At 44.3% G+C, this 21,590-nt stretch overlaps 1 protein-coding gene across 18 annotated transcripts in view; it reads left to right on the forward strand.

Moving 5' to 3' along the window:
• Window positions 1-21,590, forward strand: part of EPB41L3 (erythrocyte membrane protein band 4.1 like 3) — an 860,969-nt gene that overhangs the window by 704,613 nt on the left and 134,766 nt on the right. For all 18 annotated transcript variants that reach the window (XM_078687549.1, XM_078687552.1, XM_078687558.1 and 15 more), the window contains one exon: window positions 11,053-11,270. In XM_078687549.1, the coding sequence (XP_078543675.1) occupies window positions 11,053-11,270 (218 nt within the window). The remainder of the gene's footprint in view (window positions 1-11,052; window positions 11,271-21,590) is intronic.

The raw sequence follows: 21,590 nt of genomic DNA on the forward strand, positions 1-21,590 counted from the left end.
CTCTGCCCTGGAGCGCCAAATAGAGACAGTCTCCGTGGATGTCAATCTCTTGCGGACAGACCTTCGCAAAGTAGCGGATAAAGTTTCGGATGCAGAGGGCAATATCACTCAGCTGCAGGGGGAAGTTGCATCTTTGAGGAAGTCGCTTGCCCAAATCACTTCTACTACCCGTGGAACGACGTGCTGAAGATGCGGAAGGGAGGGTGCGCCGGAGTAATATCAGGGTCCTGGGGGTTCCGGAACGACTTGAGGCGGGGAACCCTGAACGATTCCTAGAAACGTGGATTCGTGAACGGCTGTGTCCGACTGGATTGTCCAGTGTCTTCATAGTGGAGCGGGCGCATAGAGCCCTTGTGCCCCCTCCGCGACCGGGTGAGGCTCCTAGAGCTCTCATCGCGAAGATCCTGAATTACAAAGACCGGGATTGTATCCTTAAAGCGGCAAGAGAATCAGAGTCCCTCATGATCGAGAATAGCCGAATCTCAATTTATCCTGACTATACCCAACAAGTACAGGAGCAGAGGAAATCTTATCTGGGGGTCAAACAGAAGCTACGCGATATGCAGCTGCAGTACATGCTGTTGTACCCTGCCAAACTGAAGGTTCTGGCCCAGGGTCGTGCACACTTTTTCGAGACGCCAGCGGAGGTGTGGGAGTGGCTTGAGATCAGGGGAGATGATTTGCCCCCAGGGGAACGAGGTGGCCCGCGTGAGACTTGGGGGACCAGGCCGCAGAGGAGACGTCGTGGTCGACGAGGACGACGATCTGGATCCCGGGGTCCCCCTGAGTCTAGACCCACGGTGGGAGCTGATGGGGCTATCCGTATGGAATCCTCGCCGGAGAGGGCGGGTCCAAGGTCGCCTGGAGCTCATAATCCTGGTGAGATGTTGGTGCCGGACACTTTGCAAAAGACGCCCCTGAGTGCGGACACGGCGGCTCCGGTGATCCCGGAAACGGCTCTGACTGACACGAGGTTGGAATAATCCTTTCCCTTTCCTTTGCTCTTGCTCATCTTGTTCCTTTGCTTTGCGCTCAATGTGCCCGTCTGTACGGAGGTCCTCGGCCTGAGTGGCCGCCTGCTAATGGTGTACTGAGCTGCCTCGTCCCCTCCTTGCTGTTGGGGCTCCCCTGGATATTGGACCATGTTTTGGGACTGGTGCTCTGGTGGCCTGGGGTGTGGGGAGAGGGGCAGGGGAACTGGCTGGGGCTCAGAATGATGTTATGTCCATCTTGCTGACAGTATTGTGGGGACATGCCCGGGTATTTTTACTTGGGTTGCATGGGTCTTTCGGGGAGCTGGGAGGGGAGGTGGGTGGGTCTGGTTTGGTGTGTGTGAGTGTGGGGTGTGTGGTCTGTATGGGGTGGCTGCGCACGTCCTGGCACTGGCGGGGGAAGGGCGGGGTGGCGTTTTTGGTTGTTGCTATCCTATTGCTCGTGGGTGGGGGGCGGAGATGGGGTTTTGCGACAGTTTTGAGTTTTAGGAGTGTTGGGGGGTGGGGTGGGGTTCACGACAGAGGTTACATTGGCATCTTGTACACGTTGATTCAGCATTGTGGGGGGCTCATACTCTGGGATACGCCTCCAGGTTCATGTATGGTGGGGGCCGGGAGGTACCGGTTCACGATGTTCCTACGATATGGCCCGTGTGGGCACACTAATATGACATGGGTTTCAAGTTTTTAACGTGGAATGTACGTGGCCTGGGCACCTGTACTAAACGACATAGAGTCCTCACCTTCCTTAAACGTCATGGGGTCTCGGTCGCCTGCTTGCAGGAGACCCATCTGGATGATGATGGTGCACAGCGATTGTCCAGGAAATGGAGAGGTCAGATTTTCCACTCCTCCTTCTCTACGTATGCTAGGGGGGTTCTCATCTGGGTGGCCCCGGGGATACCCTGTACTGTACAATATATTGACGCAGATGTTGAAGGCAGGTACATATTGGCGAGGCTTCGGCTTGACGATAGGGAACTCCTGCTTCTTAACACATATGCCCCGAATACCGATGACCCGACCTTTTTCTCTCAGGTGCAAGATCTACTAGCTCCTAGCTTAGACGCGCCCCTCCTCTGGTTTGGGTATTTCAATTGTATACTGGATCATGAGCTGGACCGCCATCCACCTAGGGCGGGCACTAAGGCCCGTATGACGGCGCGTCTGGCAAGGGACGTGTGGCGCACTTGCCACCCCACCCAGAAGCTGTACACGCGCTACACTCCGACCCACGGTACGCATAGTAGGCTGGACCGCGTACTCGCGGCTAACTTCACCACCTCCATTGCCCTATCCGTCACTCACCAGGCTTGGTATTTATCGGATCATGCCCCGGTGACGTGTGTGGCGCAGTGGCCTGATCGAGCCGCGCGTCCGCGGACGTGGACATTGCCGACCGACCTGCTGCAGGATCAAGTGGCCAGGGAACATGTGGCGGAGTCACTGACAGGTTATTTGGAGCTCAACTGGGAGGGGGGGGACTTGCCTTACTCCACTAAGTGGGAAGCGTTAAAAGCAGTGGTGCGGGGCGCGTGTATGGGCCTCTCCTATGGGGTCCGGAAACAATTGTTGTCTGACTTGCGAGATGCGGAGCTGGTGCTCCAACGAGCCCAGACTTGTGCGGATCCGGGAGCACTGGATCCCCGGACTGAGAGTGAGGCCTTGGTGTCGATCCATGACATACTCACCCGGCTTGATAAATTCACGCTGGGTCAATATAGGCAACGTCTTTACCGCGAGGGGGATAAGTCCGGGCGCTTATTGGCCTGGATTCTAAAGCGGGAATTCACACCCGAAAGGATAGTAGCCCTACGAAGCCCTGCTGGAACTATGGTCCACTCTGAAATTGATGTTCTTGAGGTTCTTCAGGGCCATCTGCAAACTGTCTATGAAGCTGACCCATTACTCTCAGAGGATGGCAGTCAGTCGTATCTCGAACCCCTCAACCACCTCCATGAGGAGTATAGGCAGATTGGACAGGAATTGATGTTGGAGGGGAAAACAATTTCCAACTCCACCATTCGCTGTACCCTAGATGCCTTTGATACTGCAACCTGTGCAATTAATACTAGCATACTGGTGAGGCGCCTCGCTTTGCTTTGTATCTCTGGTTTTAAACCATAAGTTTAGCAGCATCTGCTCAACCTGCCCTTCAATAGCATAACCTCTTCAGCCTACAGGCTAACCAGCAGCTTGAAAAGCTGAAGAAGGACAAGGACAGAAGTGTGGCTCACTGCTTAGAGCGGCAGTCCCTGGTGTAGAGGCCTGGCCCGGGACCAGGGTTCAAATCCCGCCTCGGATGATCTCGGTTATCTCGGCGGTTCTTGGGCTCATAATTCCTCAGAGCTGATTTCTCGCCTCGGTGCCTACTCTGAGCACAAGTCCCACGCTGCAACTCTGGGCAATAGCTTGCTTAGTCTCCACAACGGCCCCCTACAGCGCTGGGGATGCCTGGTTGCACCCCGGGGATGCCCAGGAGTGGGCATTTCACGGGGAAAAAGCCAGGATGGGTTCCCTAGCGGTATGAGTACAGCGCCAGGACACTCCTCAGTATCAGTGCGCTCTATAAATACGCCTACATTTACATTTACATTTACACTGCTAAGGCTTCGAATAACCAATCCAAGGGGATCATTTCAAAGACATCAGTGCAAGACCACCTCCTCAGACATCCCTTCCTCCTATCAGAGACATTAGCAGGCCTATAACCATCAGTCTCCACTGGAGTGCTCTGTTGTTCCAGAGCGTACAGGAACATGAATGACAGGTTTATGAGAAGGATGATCTGGAGAAGGGCACCCACCTCTAAGCAGTGGCTCCCTTTTCCTCTCACCCGATCACAGTACACCTGTTAGGGGAAGACTTCACAATTTCCTCCCTCACTGGCAGGTAATCACATCAGACAAGTGAATAGTGTGCATAGTTCTGCACTGCTATTGCCTAGACCGTCTCACACCCCGCCCAACCTTTCATTCCTGCTAACACCTTCTCAGTAAGGAACATCTGCAGCTGTTAAAGGAAGAGGTCCATTAGCACCTTCAAAAGGGTACCATTGAGCCAGTGCCCACATACCCCCAAGACACGGAGGTGCACTCACTTTATTTCCTTAGCCATAAAAAGTGCAGCTCTCTCAGGCCTATTCTGGACCTTAGCCTCCGAAACAGATATGTTCTCACTGAACATTTATCTATCCATGGTGATGCTGCAGTATGTGATACATCTACTCCAACAAGGGTACTACTTGGCAGCATTAAACTTCATGCACTATAGCTTCCACATTCCCATCCATCCCGCCCACTGATGCTACCTGCATTTCATGGTAAGTGGCTGGCATTATCAGTTCAAGATACTCACCTTCAGTGTCACCACTGCTCCAAGGATTATCACCAAGTGCCTGGCAGTAGTGGCCACTCTGTTAAGGAGAATGAGCATCCATGTTTCCCCTATCTCGATGATTTGGCTGATTAAGACCAAAAACAGCCCGCAGTGCGAACATCATACACAGGCGACCATCTCCGTTCTTCAAAGTCTTCGGTTTACCATAAACTTGGACTTGTCCCACCCCACTTGGTGCAGGTCTCGCCCTTCATGGGAGTGTTCTAAATTTGGTCACAGGCAAGGCCTAACCAAGCAATTCAAATTTTGCGACTTTTAGCCAGCTTGAACTACTTTTTTGGCCACAAATTCACCTCACAGTAAGATCTGTAAGCTCTGTTGGGCATAAAGCACTCATGCATCGCTATCGTGCCCCAAGTCCAGCTACATATGTGCCTGTTGACACAGTGCCTCTCAGCACAATGGTCACCACCGAAGGGACAGATGTATGATGTAATATTGGTAATGGCCAACGCCCATTGCTGTCCTCGATAGTGGAACAGCAACAACTTGTTGCACGGCAGGCCTTTCCTAGACCCCATTCCACAAGCCACCATTACAACAAACACCTACCAATCCTGGTGGGGAGCTCACCTCGACTACAACACTGCAGAATGTGTGGATTCCATAACGGCAGAGCCACCACTTCAATTACCTTGAGTTTCTGCCCATCCTCCTCGACCTCAAATCCTCCCTAGTGCTTATTTGAGTTTAAGTAGGCTGGGTCAGGACAGACAATATGACTGCAAGTACTACCTACAGAAGCAGGGGAACTCACTCGCTGCCCCTCTCCCTGCTTGCTCATACAATCAGTGGGCCTTTCACCACGCCCCTCACTTGATGGCAGAGTACCTTTCGGTGGTTGACAATGACCTAGTGGACTTGTTAATCAGGATCCATCAACAAGTCTACGAAAGGAAACCCCACCTGCAGGTGCTCACCAGTAAGTCCAGAACTGGGACACTTCCGGCCTGTTTGCCACCCCTGAGAATGCAAAATGCCCAAACTTCTTCTCTAGGCACCCGCACCCTCTGTACAGGAGCAGTGCACTATTGATGAACTGGTCAGGGATAGTTGCCTACCCATTTCCTCCTCTCCTGCTCCTTCCACTGGTGATGCGGAAGATGCAGCAGACATCGCTAACCCTCATTCTGGTAGCCCCCACCTGGACCCGGCAGCCATGATATTCACCCAGAGATGTCAATCAGCCCCAAGAAAATGCTCCCCAACTAAATAGACTTTCTCATAAGGAACCAAGGCCAGATCAGGCACATAGATTCCAAGCATCTCAATCTAGTGATCTGGCACCTGAGGTCCTAGAAACTGAGTAAGTGGTGTGAGTGTTGGTGGTGTGAATCCTTTAGACCTACCACAGAGGCATGATATGCCGCAAAGTGGAAAAGATTTGTCTACTACTGATTTGCCAAGAAGCTAGACCCTGTAAGACCTGCAGTCAAGCTATCATCAGCTACCAGCTTTACCTCAAGAAGTCAGGCTTTTGCTACACTTCAGTAAGCCTTCACTTAGTGGATATAGCCTTATACTTGCAAAACTCATCCACATCCTTCTAATCAAGGCGTTCATGGAACTCCTCAAGAGAGTAGTTCCTCCTAGGGTTCCCCCCAACGCCAGTGTTGAACCTTAACATTGGACTTACCAGGATCATGGGTCCCCCATGTGAAGCCTTACTTTCTTTTCTGCTTATCATCCATATTTGGAAAGCACAAACATATCACCCCTTAAGATTTCAAGGTGCTGAGGCCGTCGGGGACATTAAGTGAGCTATTGCCCAGATTCACATGATGCTGAACTGAGCTGCCGCCGGTGATCAAACCGTGAGACCTGCGTTCCGGAGTCAGCCACTCTGGCCACTGTACCGCACCTCTCCCTCGCCTGCTTCAGTACCTCTCCTGGAAGGTAGACTTCATGGTTGTGATAACCTCTATACTCCACATTAGTGAGCTGTAGGCCCTCATACTGCAAGAAAATAACCCTTCATAGAAATTCACAAGGACATGATAGTGCTAAAAAACAAACCCTAAGTTCCTTCTGGAGATGGTTATGTCATTCTTAAGCAGACTATGGAGCTCCCAGTCTTCTTTATCTAACCAGACTCGGTAGTAGAAGTGCATACCATACCATAGACGTAATGCGTGCTCTCATGTATTGCATAGACAGCACACATATTCCCAAGGCAGACCAATTGTTCATGGCCTTTGCAGAACCTCACAAAGAGCAATCAATTTTAAATCAGAGACTGCTAGATAAAAAGTTAAGTGCATTCAGACTTGCTATCAGAAAGCCAAGAGACTCTTTTCCATTACACCTTGGGCCCACTCTCCTTGAAAGAAGCCTGCTACCACTGCCTTAGGAAATATTCCCCTTGCCATCATATGTAAGGTGGCTAGATGGTGTACCCATACACGTTTACTCAGCACTACTGTGTGGATGATCTAGCCAGACAGCAGGCAATGGTTGGCCAGATGGTTCTATGAACTTAATTCCAGACATCTGCATCATCCACTTCCTAGTTACCTATTATTGGTGGGTAGTTCTTTACAGTCTATACAGTGCTACGCAAACAAATGATGGACGATATGTTGACTAAATCATACATTCACCCCCAGTCAAGAGATCTGGGTTACATCCATCGTTTTTTTGCTCACCATGCCACTCCTGTTTAGACCCAGCCATATGCAAATCAGTCTTGACCCTGTGCCTCATGGGAACAGTCCAGATCAAACTGCCAAGCCAGGTCCTCCCTGGACCGGAAACAAGTATACTGGGACCGGTTTCTGGTTATTACCCTTCATCAGCCAGGCTAGTTTGAATCCAGTGGCACAGTGAGCAAGGGACCAACGTCTAGGCATACCCATCCCACTTAGGGTGAAAAGTGCTACGCAGACAAAAGATGTACGGAATGTTGAATAAATCATACTTTCACCCCCAGTAAAGAGATCTGGGTTAAATCCTTCGTTCTTTTGCTCACCATGCCGCCCAGTTTAGACCAAGCCATATGCAAATCAGTCTTGACACTGTGCCTCATGGGAACAGTCCAGACCGAACTGCCAAGCCAGGTCCTCCCTGGACCAGAAACAAGCATCCTGGGACCGTGTTGTATAAAGGATCAGGAACAAAATATATATCTGAAGAAATCCTTTTAATGAAGCGGCACAGCAACAGATTATAAACTGCTTGGCAGGCAGAACAGTACAACTGAACTGATGCCTAGCTAGCAGCACTAGGGTTCTACATGGAATACATAATCATCATGAAAGATGCACTGCTATTAAAGAACCAGTACTAATAATAAATAAACAAATGAAAGATGTAACACATCTTCCTTTTTAACAGAAATATGAAAATACAATACAATCAAAACAAATAATCATGAGATATAATCATTAAATTTCCTAGGAAAACTTCTAGGTCGAACCGAAGTTTTAACTCTAGATGCTAAAGTTTCTTGTGGCACAAAATGTACATCCGGGACACCAGAATCATGAACATAAGGACACTTGGCAACTCGTTTGATGTTCCACAACTTGCCATCCTGAGTGATAACACTGTTACTAAAAACTTTGACCACTTTCATTGGTTTACCAAACTTGTTAGAACATTTAGCGAGAAAACGTGGTCTCCTAATTCTCCCCCAATCCCCAACAGGAAAGTTCGGGGTCCTGACCTTCCATTTATTATCATACCATACTTTTGTTTTATTCTGTTTAGACTCTACTTTTTGCAAAGCATCCCTTACTAAATCTTTTTTTTAAAAGACTTGCTTAAACACCTATCCTTGAACCACCACGGACAAATTGTGGAAGTAGGATCACGCCCCTTTAAAAGGCGGAAAGAGCTAACTTCAGTTGTTGAATGTGGTGTAATTCGATAAAGCCAAAGCTTTTCCCTTAATAGATTTCTCCAATCACCACCAGACTTGATAACATCAGAAACAAAACCTTTCAAAACTCTGTTAAATCTTCCTACTAAACCATTTTCATGAGGTTCATATACAGACACAGTTTGATGTTTGCTATTCTGAAGTTTCAAAAATTCCTCCATTTCTAGTGATGTAAGTTGTACCCCGTTGTCGGTAACCAGTACCGACGGACAGCCTTCTCTTGAAAACACCTCTTTAAAGAATTCTATAACCATGTTGGTTGAGGCCGAAGATACAAATTTGACCTCAGGCCATTTAGAGTGGTAGTCTACAAGCACAAACGCATAACGGGAATCATTTGGAAGACACATGAAAGGACCGGAAATATCAAATGCTATTTTCTTCCAAGGTTCCGTGGGCCAGATTGCATTCTTCAAAGGGGGAACATTTACCTTCAACATTTTTTCACTTCCCATACAAACCTCACACTCTCTTACCTTGCAATCCACCATCCGATCTAAACCTGGCCACCAAAAATAATTCCTTACTAATCGTTTCATAGCAGACATGCCTGGATGTAATTTATGTGCCAGCTCCAAAATAGCTTTCTGTATACCAAAAGGTGCAACACATTTTCCAGCTTTAAAAATTAAACCATTTTCCAATTTTCAATTCATTATACACATTATACATTGGCATAAAAATAGTGGTCATGGGGCAGCCTAAAAAAGAAATTCTAAGATACGAAGAATGTTTTGCGGAGAGGCGACAAGCGAACAATAAGATCTGAGTGAGACAGACTTTACGGATGATCATGAGACACTTTGACCCCTCACTACTTGTTTTCTTAAAGAAGATTTTCAAAGAGTTGAAGATGTGCCCATTTCATTTCATCCTGCCAGTAGGTACCTGTTGTATCAGTTTTGATTCAAAGACACACGCCAATTACAATCTCGTTAGGAAACTCTTCCAACCAAATTGTTTCGTAATTGTTTCCGAACGAATCGGGTTCTGCCAGTCTGACCGACCAATTAAGATGCTTCTGTAAATCGTTCGGTCAGACTCCCATTGACTTAAATAGGAGCCTCTGTTCTGAACGAGAACAAAGGCTCCCATTGAAAAAAGGGTTGCTGGGGAAAACCATGCACCCTGTGACGGGCACCCCATGGTGCATGCCACACTTTGCATGGTGGTAAAGAGGGGTCCCATGGGTACCCCAACGGGCCCCACCTGGAAGCCTATGGGTGAAAGGGGGCCTGCTACGTGCCCCCAAAGGCAGATTCCAACAGCCGTTTTGTGTCGGGGAGACCGAATCAGAACGGCTGTCCGAATCGGTCATCGTAATCGCTCGTTCGGAAACCGTGTCTATAGGGCTGTACAATTCGGCTCCGAACTACTTGGATTGTCCGAATGCCACTCAGAACCGATTTGGACAGCCCGAACGGTTTCCTTGCATTGTGATCGGTCGTTAGGAAATGTGTCCGATTCGGTCGGAAAGATAGGTTCCGAATCGTATTCGCCAAATCCTATTCAGAGCCTTTCCGCACGGCATCGTAATCGGCCCCATAGTCCGTAAGCCCCAAAACAAGCTTGGTTTACATTTTACTTGGTTTACATTTTACTTGCAGGAAAGAGGGTGTGCATCCAATGGGGTAAGCCCATTGGGTAGACCCAACTACCAAAAAATAGTGCCCAGTCGTGTCTTCTTTTGAATCAATTGTGCTCAGTGCAGCCCAAATGTATGAAGAGTGTGATGCATTTACTAGTAGGTAACGTTCTATCTCAACATTGCCTTCTTTCTCGCCTCAGGATATGTGCGATATAATTTGCTTACAATTGCCTTTGAATATGATTTAAAAAATGTGAGACCAGTGGGGGTGCCTAGACCTGTAGCATTAGGTAAGGAGTAAGGCGCAGAGGGGCTTACTTAGGATATGCAGTACAGGGGTCAGATGGGTTTTCTTTTAAAGGAACACAAATCTTTTATCAGCTATCTGATAATGAGGTCCAATTTCAGGCAATGTACCCCATGCAGCTTGCAGGCTTTGGAATATTTTGTTGCACAAACTATTTGTTATCACTTGTCTTTGCCACACTGATTATAGGGTTCACTGTTAATCACTTGGGCACTTCTACGTGTTAAGCAGCAGCAGTGCTAAATTGCAGCCTGTGCTTTCCGGTGGTCAGCACCGGCACTTAATTGGCCAGTGCTCTGCACCGGCACCTAATTGTCAACACTGTCGCATTTACATGCGAGAGGGATGGTTAGTAGTTATTTTGGCAGCAATGACAAGTGCGATGGGTGGTGCAAGCTGCAGTGGCCTGCTGGTCAGAGCCCTGGCACTTAATATTGTACAAAGAAAGCACTGAGCAGCACCCATCAATGTCATGTAGGGTTCTGTGACAAATGTATGCAGCTGTCCCTCAGTAATTTATGTTGAAGCACATAGGTTTATAATTTAACACACTCTGTATGCCGTGTCGCAGGGCGACTGACGCTGGAATCTGGGGTTCAGGGTTCGATCCCCGGCTCCGGCGGCAGGTTAGCCCAGCACCATGTGACTCTGGGCAATAGCTCGCTTAATCTTCCCGACGGCCCCCAGCGCCTAGAGACCTCTAACGGGTGATTGTGCGCTTTACAAATGTGGATTATTATTATTATTATTATTATTATTACGTCCTGTTCTGTTGTTTCATCCGCACTCCGAATAGCAGAGCTAAATGCTGTGTTGCTGCGTCTGCAGAGTTTGACGTGAGACAGCCTGTTCGCCGCTTTTGTTGACTGACTGTCTTTGCTTTTAGCCTCCGTGAATGAAAACCATGACATGTACATGAAGGATTCTGTGTCTGCTGCAGAGGTTGGCACTGGCCCGTACAGCACAACAAAGGGCATCTCTCAAACCAACTTGATCACCACTGTGACTCCAGAGAAGAAAGCTGAGGAGGAAAGAGACGAGGAAGAGGAGCCGAGCAGAAAAGAGACGCCCATCCCAGTCCCAGCATCCCGGCCTGACACCAAGGTACATCGTCGCGGGTTCCTGTTTTAATTTGGGTGCATAATGGGCGGGGCAGAGGAGAAAAGGAGTGACGCGCTGCCTTGGGTGTTAAGGTACTCGTCAGAACTATGCATGCACTCGTGGACTGGCATGCTATATGTACATTGTTTTCTTTATTCTGTGCCCTTTATTTTCCAGTATTTCATTGTATCGGAAGGAAACTGCATGCACAGTGGTGTTACTGCATGCAATTCTGTTTGCACAAGATATGAAAGCAACAATGAATGGGGTGTGTTTCTGCAAGGCAGCTGTTTTCAGTTGTATTGGCAAAGGTGCCATCTTGATTGAAAAATACTATTATATTACGTTTAATAGTTAAAAATATAAAAGCAATCGAGTCTTCTTTGTAGGTATGGGGGTACCGATCGGGAAGGTTGTGTGTGCATGTGCTTGTTTTCAAATGAAGGGCACGAGGGCAAAGCTGTAATGGACCACCCTGAGCCATGTACGCTCCAACAGGATTTTTGTTTAGCACAGTTCAGAAATTGCGATTCTGTCTTGTCACAGTATTGTGAAAAATAGTTTTGCTTTTTTATTTTAATCAATTTTAATCAGCGATTGGTTTAGCTTAATTTTCGTGATTTCATCAGAAAATAATTTTCTTTACTCACAGGAAAGTTCGAAACATCAGGAACACATGTTAGCATTCAGTCACTTCTGTGGAGTAGCCACCCAGTGTCCGCATAGGTACCTGTGCATTTGTTATGCCGTGTACAATTTTGTTGCAGTCAGCCATTAGTGTGTCTCCGTGGTGCTGTCAGACGTGCAGTTGTGCCTTTCAAGCCTTTTCTGAGGATTTCAATGCAGTCTGGAATCTGAGTCACCCTTTGATGGCATGTTTCGGTTAGTAACTTCTAGCCTAGTGATATGTGACCAGAACATCATAACCAAAATTTCATCTTACTTAAGTATTGTGTGCTTATTCTTCTGTACTAAAATATTGCTCCATTCGAGTTAATAATACAAACAGAACAACTAGTAGCCAATGGGATAATCTTTTTGTAACAAATATTTAGAACATGATATTTCTCTCAGACGATATTAATGCTGATAATATCCTGACATACAATCTCACCAATACTGTGTATTGTAAAAGTGTACGATCTGAGTTTATAAATGTCCCTTACCATAGTTCTCTGCTCCTCTAGTTAGCTGGAAAAAGACTCACCCCCTTTATAGGATGGGTTAAAACAGTGTTGCATCCAATAGCCTGTGAGAATTTGTGACAACAATTTTTTTCCAAAGTTTTCACTTAATCACTTTCTATTCTGCAAGGCTGGATTCTAAGTCATTTTTTCCCTATTATTTCTTGACTCTTTGAGATAAGCGCACCAACAAGCAACAAGAATAGCTCGCCTTTTTTAATGAACTTAAATCCTAAGTAATTAATATAAAATGCATGTTAAGTTGTCCATGTGGCTGCCTATCAATTTAAGCAACACAAGGAGATGATGGATGGAGCGCTCCATCTCTGAACTGGTGTAGCGAAGTGAGCTAAAGAACAATGATGGATTCAGCCCACATCTGTGACTGAGGGTGAATATCTTCACATCTGTGACTGAGGGTGAATATCTGAAAAGTTTTAGCGCTCCGTCCATCGTCTCCTTGTTTTTGCTTTGTTCGCCCTAAGTTGGGAGGGTATGCCCAGATGTGGGTCCCTTGCTCACTTTGCCACTGGATTCAAGCTAGCCTGGCTGATGAGGGATGTTACTCCGAAACTGGTCCCAGGATGCTTGATTCTGGTCCAGGGAAGACCTGGATTGGCAGTTCGGGCTGGACTGTTCCCATCAGGTACAGGGTCACGACTTATTTGCAAAAACTGGGTCTGAAGTGTGGTGGTGAAGTGATCTAAAGAATGAATATGGATTCAACACAGATTTATGACTCGTGGTGAGTGTCTGAAAAGTTTCCGTCCATCATCTCCTTGTGTTTGCATTGATTTACTAGATGCCACTATTTTTGCCTTGGCTCTGGCTAGTTAAACATGGACTGCCTTTGGAAAAGGAATCCTCCAATTATGTGGACCATTGACAGGGACAGGGCTTGATACAGCCTGCTGGTTGCATTCTTTAAAAAAGGTGACAAAGTCTGAGAGATCTCCGTTAGTCTCTTGCTTGCTAAGCAGATGTACATCAGCTAAGGAAGTATTGTTGGAAAAGTAGCTCTTTTGTTTCACTCTTCAAGCTTTTGTGAAAGAAAAATGTTCTGATAGCGGGAGAGATGGATGTCCACAGCTAAGGAGCAGTCCTGAGAAGGAGTGTTTAAGGATCCATTTCTTTCTGCAGACTAATGTTTCAAGCATAAGTGTGATGGAGTTGTTAAGTTGGCATAGTCTACTTTAGAAAACCAATTTCTTAGGTAGTTAAAGTCTCTGAGCATACTGTTTAGTAGGTAATGTAAGCTAGTTTCAGGGTACATCTAGCTTCAATCGGAAGCCAGTTCCTGAAGATCAGAATTGTGTGATAGCCTCATATTTCCACAAATTCAAGACCAATCTCACTGTAGAATGTAGAGCCACTTTAAGAAAACAAAATATAACTTTGGCATTCTAGTAAGCAAGCAAGCAAGCAAATGTGGTAATCTAAAATGTGGTAATCTAATCTTGACAAGATTGAGGATTGGACAGCTTGTTAAAAATCTCCACTGTCAATTTTAATTCCACTTAGCATTCTTATTTATAATTGTGCTCCTTTTGGTCTGTAGTTTATTTTTATGAGGCACAAAGCCCTAGAATTTTGCTCACTCAGTGAAGGAAGTGGGACAATTTAATATGTTCTATGATACCTTTGTGATATGATTGTAAAGGGGTTGCATATTTGGGGGAGAAACAAATGAATATTTTTTTCCCAAGCAGGGTTGTTTGAGGTGGTCGTGGGTCATCCATGGCTGAATTGTATCCAGAATCTAAACAAGAAAGGTAATATCTTCAGGGGATCCCACCTTCAAGTACAGCTGTTTGTCATCAGCATAGAAGGGGTTGTTGATTTTACATTTTTTGTAGAGGAAAAGAAAAGTGGTTTAATGTATAGACTGAAGCAAGCAGGTGAGAGTATGGAATCTTAAAGTACTCTCTGTTTGAGAGAGGGGTGCTGGAACAGGAATTCAGTATTTTAATGGACTTGCACCGGTTATCCAGACAATATTAACTCAGCTTTAGACCACCCCTCAGAAATAGAAATTCAATTATCTCATTAAAGTTCTTTTTGAGCCTGGAGTGGTTGTCTGTGTCGGAAGCCACATAGGACTCTAAAAGGGTGAGCGGGCAAACATATCCTAAATCAAGGATTAGGAGTTCACATCTATAATTTGAAGCAGTGCCATCTGTTTCCTGCATCTCAGATAGAAAGAGGATTGGAAGTCACTGCGGCGTTTGTTTTAGCTATAACTTGTTTGAGGTGGTTCTCAAAGCAGCTTTCCTGGACATTGGACAGGAATGGCAGGTTAAACAACTGTCTGTAGTTATTAACACATTTAGCATCAGCTCCTGTCTTTTTCAAAAAAGGTTTGTAATTTCAGATTTTAATTTTATGCTGGAGTTTTCACTGAATTCAGATCAGGTGGATTCAGTTTTCAGAATAGGTTTCAAGTATCCAATGGTAATCGGAATCTATTTAAATGATAGCTCAATCTTGTCTACTTTCTCTTTGAAGAACATAGCACCGTTTTTGCAGTTTATATAAGGATGATGATTAGGCACGGAACTGACATTGGGTTCAGTTGGTTATTTGAGTTGTGATTATGTTCGAATTAATTCGTTTTTTTCTTGTATTTTTTTACAAGTTTTGGTGTAAGCACCATTCCACTGTTCAGATGAGTTTTCTAACCTTGTTAATGAGCATTGCGAGCCACTGTACTGAGGACTTGCATTTCTGCTTTGGGTCTTATAAGGTCTTTCTGGGACCTACGAGTTTGGTTGGTATATCTAGGAGGGTTGAGGAAATTGTGCCTGAAATAGAGCCTAAATAAACGCCTTTGAAATCTCTTATCAGTTGTTTCGTTCTCCCAACTTGGCCTTTGGTTATTAATCTATAGAAGGGGAGGGATAATTGAATCAGGAAGTGTTCTACTTCGTCTACAGAGAACTAACTCATAGTCCATCTCTTTAGTTTAGTGAAAAGATGTCTCTAGAAGTATCAGGATTATTAAATGGGTAACTACTACTTGACAAATCCTTGTGGATTTGGAATGTCCAGTCAGCTTCTTCAGTATCTGACTGTGCCCAGGAGCACCTTCTAGATTCCTTTTGATATTGTGTGTTTTTCTACTGCGATGATTTTTGTTTTTTCCTCTTCTGTTTTTGAAAATTCGAAATTCAGAGCAGTGGAAGATTGAGAATGAAGCATTACGTGGTAATTGACCAGGAGGCATTTGAAGGAGATGATTTTGCAAGCTTTAATATTTTTGATTGTTATTTGTTATTTCAGTGCATTGCCTCCTGCTGTTAGATTTGCCTAGTTGTTTTCTTTCACGTAAAATATGCTTCATAGAGTGACAATGTAGTTTGCTTTGCTTCTGTCTGTAAATTCATTGTGTAAAAGATTTAAGTGTTCACCAATTGCAAGTTAGATATTTGCTCGATTATAGTTAATGCTATATTTGAGCAAATTTCCCTCTTTCGCAAATTCACAAAGAATTCCCCATGGTGACATATACACCTGTTGCATTTTCCTACCTAGAAAGTAACTGACATTCGAGGAATAATAACAGGTGTGCATTTCTTCATGAGTAAATGTGAAGTGAAAGTGAATTTGCACTTGAAAACGCTCTTTTTTTTCTCTAGCGGTAAAATATTTCAACCCTTTTAGAAACTCCTTGCGTCCACTCCCATCAATTTTAGTTAATTCCCTCCCAATTCCCACCCGGAAAATTTATTGAATCCAGTAAAATTGATTGTAGATGTTCACCATATTTCGTAGCTAGACCCATGCAGGAAGTTTCACAATCCTACCTCTAGCACATGATTTGTTGGAACAGCAATTCCACCATCCATGCAGAATTCCCCATGTGAGCAACTACCATTTGCGAGGGAAAAATCCCCAAATTTTGCATTTTTTAAATATGGAGTGAGATTTCAACCTAGCAAAGTTGAACTAAATCTCACAAAACCTTGGAAAATGGTGACCCATGTCTCTTTCCAAGAAAGAAAAATGTTAGTTTTTTTTTTACATTAAAAGACTGCTACAGGTGACTAAAATCTTTTAGATAATATAAAAATGCGAGGGGGGCTGAATGCTGTAAAATATACAGGGAAGAACATATTCAAAAGTTTGGCTTTGCCCATGTGGGTTAAGAAACCATTGCACAACCACCTAAGGGACATACATTTATTTACAAGACGTTTCTAATTCTTTTGTTCCATACTTAATATTGCTGTTGCATGCGATTTAAAATCTTATTTCTACAATTAAAGTTTGTGTTTTTTAATTTCTGGTTGCTGTGTGCATGTTTACTGCATGGTCTTTTTGCTTTCGAAATATCAATGTTTTTGCAAAACGTTTTTTAAGGCACTTTAAGGGATGTGGGGCTTATAGTTTTTTGCAAGGACGCTTGGATATAAATGTTTAAAACCTAGCTTTTTTTGATTGGCAAAATATGCCTTGATATTGATTTAGATTTGCAGCCCTATTGACTAATAACCTTTTTCTTTTTGTCCTTCTGCTTTTGCACCTCATTTGCTGTTCTCTTTCCTCTGTCCTCCATCTTTATTTGCACCACCTCATTTCAGTCCTCCCCCTCCTCCCATTCAGGCCCGTTGTCATCTTCCACCATGTTGCGTAGAAGGTGCAAGGAGAACGATCAAAAAATTGTGCCCTGCGATCCATCAACATTTTTTAACCAAATGGGCTGTGAGTCGGACTTTGACTCTGAGCGAGCAGGAATGGTTCTCTCCGAGGAGCGAGACCTGCCAATGAGCTATGCCCAACAAGTTCACAAAGGCGGAACCATGTTTTCCTTCTCCTTGCATCTTCCTGATGCATTCAATTCCCTCCTTGATGACGACGGCTACCTTTCCTTCCCCAATGTGACTGAAACCAACTTCCTGCCTGAAAGCTTGCAGCATTATCTCCCAATCCGCTCCCCGTCGCTCGTCCCCTGCTTCCTGTTCATATTTTTCTTTCTGCTCTCCGCCTCTTTCTCAGTACCATATGCCCTCACTCTCTCCTTTCCTCTGGCAATGTGCCTCTGCTACCTGGAGCCCAAGGCGGCCTCCTTGAGTGCCTCACTTGACAATGACCTGAGTGACAGCTCAGACGATGAGGTGTGTACCTCAGCATAGAACACACACCTCTCTTTCTTGTGTTCAGTGCTTCGTTCCTTACTGCTGTTAGAATGCTGCCATACGGGCCCTACTTTCAGAGCCTCATTTCAGTCTGTCTGCTGGTAGTTTTCGAGTTTGTCTTTGGGAGGTGCAGCTTGGCACACGGGTCAGCTACAACACTGTGCATTTATGAAGATTATGTCTCAAAACCATGCATTTACCAGTTACCACCATATAGTAAAATACAGCCTTTATTGAAAATGAGTTTGAAGTAGCTCACTACAGTGTAGTTTTTACCACAGCATCAAAGCGGTTCCTGTAACCTAATTTATTACACCATTTGGCACAGAAACTACACTGTCTATTATTGTGATTTTAGACCTGACAACATGGCGGCAAAGTACTCAGTTTAACACACGGGTGCTGTTCCAATTGGGCAGTGTGCATGAGGGAATGCTAAAAATACACCATGAGCCGCATACATACTCATTAAATGCACCAGTGAAGAAGTTTATTACACTCAGTTGTAGAGAAAATTACAGCCTGTGACCGTGACTGATAAAAAGATTGGGGTTTTTTGGTAAGAGTAAGCCCTACCCATTAGAATTGCCATGTATTTGTTCTGTAATGAAGGAACATTTACCTCAATCTCATTTTAACCAAAAAAGCACTTGTATTGGGTCAGTGCTTACCACTTTTAGAAATGTGTTGATAAGCCACACTTTCGAAGAAAGCTACACAAGCCAGTGCTACCTATTGTGACAGATGTTAAGGTATTTTTTTGCATTGATCTATTGTTACTGTCATTTCGCAACTCGACATTTGCAGTGGTACATCAGGTTAAATCCGTATCGATTCCAAAGGTTTTCTCAAATTATAACCTAATGGGTGCTGCCGATTTCTTACGTGGACCCTCTCCTCAGCCACTAAACTTGTTCCGGAAAATGTTTCAGCAATAGCTATTTGTAGATGCCAGGTGGCGCCACACAACATTGACTGGATTTGCCACAACACTAAAAGTGACGACTGTGCAGTACATAGATTGCCACAGAAGCCAGTACACCAGTGCCTTTTTTCTCCTCCTGCACCCTCACAATTAAGGAATGGGCAGCAGAACATAGTTCTAGTTTATTTTTCAATATTTGTTTAGAACTTTCCTTAAAATTTTGAGTAGCATATATCCTACCCAGTATTGTGGAATAAAATGTGGGGTTATTGGCAAAAACAAACAACATGACTGGCTCTCCTACTGACTGCCTTCAAAGTCCATAAAGCTCTCAGCGGATGAATATGTTACTCCATTAATCCCATCCTACTCTCCCTGTAAAATGTAAGAATGTTGCTGCCTGTGTCTCCTACTAGGAGACACAGTTGATGGGCCACATCATAGCGCTATCTGCGCCCTCCCTCAATACAGTTTTCTCCTTTTCTATGGGGGAGGGGTGAGCTTGAGGGCGGCCTGGGCAATCACTCTATAGGCATCTTTTACACCTCCACTGGTGAGGTTACTTGCAGGATGCTTCATTGGACTTCTCAGCCAGAACTCTAGTTGTGTGGTATCAGTGATTCTACATTGACGTGTCTTCACAGGTTGGTGAAGTGCGCAGTAAATAAAGTTATTTTCTGGGATGGCCTTGCTCTTTATGTGTTTCAGATTGTTGGGTCCATTATGCTCTCAGCATTTAAAAAAATGAAACTTGATGTAGAAAAAATTGAAAGGGGTGTGGTTTTCGACAGATGAAATCATCTTTACGTTTCTGGTAGTAATGCTGCTTTAATTTGCCAAGGCCTGTTTACTTTCCAGAAAATGTACTGATTTAACTAAATGTTTCTAACTTAATTGCACTATATAACTCTGTTCTAGAAGGGAGGAAATATATGAACAGTGGTGTCTTGTTGTCACTTTCATTTCTGTCAGATTCAGCAGAATCATTACACAACAGAATGGTTGCATAAAGTTTCCATTGATTTAAACACTTGTATTTCAAAATTGCAAGGCACAACAAAGATACGCATGGCTCACACACCAGTAATATAGTTACTTTTCCTGCATTCATTGCAAAGTATCTGAAATCCTTACTGTTTAACATGCGTATTCATCTGGCTAACAACAGTTCTAAAGAAAAGGACTCATTTTCTTTGCCAAACATGTGATGTGAGTGATGAGAAAATGCCTCTTGCTCTTTTTGGTTAGTCATCCTCTGTCCCTTCTGCTGCCAGTGGTGAGAGCATGCTCATTTTTATGGTGTGGCTTGACAGGGCATCTGTCGCCCGACAATTCTGTAAGCATCTCAATTCAGGAGTTCATGTTTTGACTGGGCAATAGTTGGGCAATAGTTGTGTGCTTCCACAAAAAAGTGCTTGCCCTCCAGGCAGCTGTGATGATTTTGTTTATTCAGCCAGCTGCCTAAGGTTGAACTTTCAGGGGCATACACATAACACTGGAATGCTTTTAAAGTGTCTTAGATAACTAGATCATTCATGTTGTTTTTCTCTGACAGCCCGACAGTAAATAGGGCAACCCACTATTCCCCAAGGAAATGGGTATATACAATTCAATAGACAGCAATCCTTGAGGAATCATTTATCACAAGCCATTTCTTATTTAAATATCGTCATAGACATGAACGAATAATTCAATATAACACAGGACAAGGTTGTATCGATAACATTTCTTTTATCGAAAATCTTTGTTTTTTTAGTTGCAAGTTTCCAAATTTATAATGCAAAACATAAATATATATACAATTCATATACGGCAACCAAAAACACTGTTGTTATAATTTTTGTGTCACAACAGTATCATACACCCTCTGCACATTCGTATGGACCAGATAACATAAATTGCCATACAGTATCGCCAATTCAAAGCATTTTTGATTTCTTCAGTTTTCATGAATGTATTCTTGAAACAACAAAAGGTGTAATGGCGGACAGCAGCACAGATAGGAAGAGGTCAGTCATTGTCAATGTTTGTCTCAGTTAGGCATAACAGAACTCAAGAACCAAGCAGCAGTCTCCGGACACCTTAATTCTTTTAAGTAGCTTCTAAGGTGTCAAAATATCCTTGTCAAAGAATTGTTAGGAAAAAGGCAGGATCAGATACCTCAAACAGGGTAGGCATCGGGGTGCCACCTTTTCCAAGTCGAGCCTCGGCAAACACCAATATCAAGAGAAAGACTTACAGATGTGACGTCAGCATTGAAAGACTTGTGGCTGCCCCTGTAAGCATTTACACATTAGCACATAAAATGAAGTAAAGTTCCCATGTTACAACTTCTCCAAATTGTGGCAAAGTAATGTGGATTTGTAGTTCCAGATGAAGGTTTTGTAATAATCTTAAGGATAAAAACATGATTTCGAACAGAACCTATAACTATAATAATTATATTTCAGCTATAGTGACTAGTTTCCTATTATAGTATTCAAGTAGTGTACAGAATTTTTATGTTAGGTGCATTAGAGTTCCATAGTCAAAATATTGAAACTTCGGCTTAACAATATCATACATGACGCATTGTAACTCAACTCAGAACATTGTGAGATGCAGTTTATGAAAAAGAGGCACACTCAGTGGCTTGTTTAGCACTCCCATAAATCAACAAGTGTGTAGTTAGTTTTACCAACAGTATTTTGAAGTGAAGTTTTAACAATGATAGTTGTGGTCACTGGTAAATGCTAAAGGGCAAGACACATTCTGTAACATTAAGTCTCTCACTTCACGATTGCAAGAAAATCTTCTCTGTTCCGCAACACGCAAGGTGGTCGAGGATGAGACTTGAGCTGGGCCTGACAAGTGCAAACCTCTACTGCCTGGGAGACCTAATTAAATTCTACATACACACCTTACGAGCACCAGGACAATCTTTGAAAGAGCAATTACAAGCTGCCTTCAAGGACGAACATTCCCCTTGGCATAAACAGTTGCACCTCGCCATTTCCACACTAAAGATTGAACCAACCTCTCTCACTAACCCAACTATCCCCATGTCAATGTGGAAAAAAACAATAACAAATCAAATCCT

Source organism: Lissotriton helveticus, chromosome 4_1, assembly GCF_964261635.1.
Source record: "Lissotriton helveticus chromosome 4_1, aLisHel1.1, whole genome shotgun sequence".
In the NCBI taxonomy this organism is placed as follows: domain Eukaryota; kingdom Metazoa; phylum Chordata; class Amphibia; order Caudata; family Salamandridae; genus Lissotriton; species Lissotriton helveticus.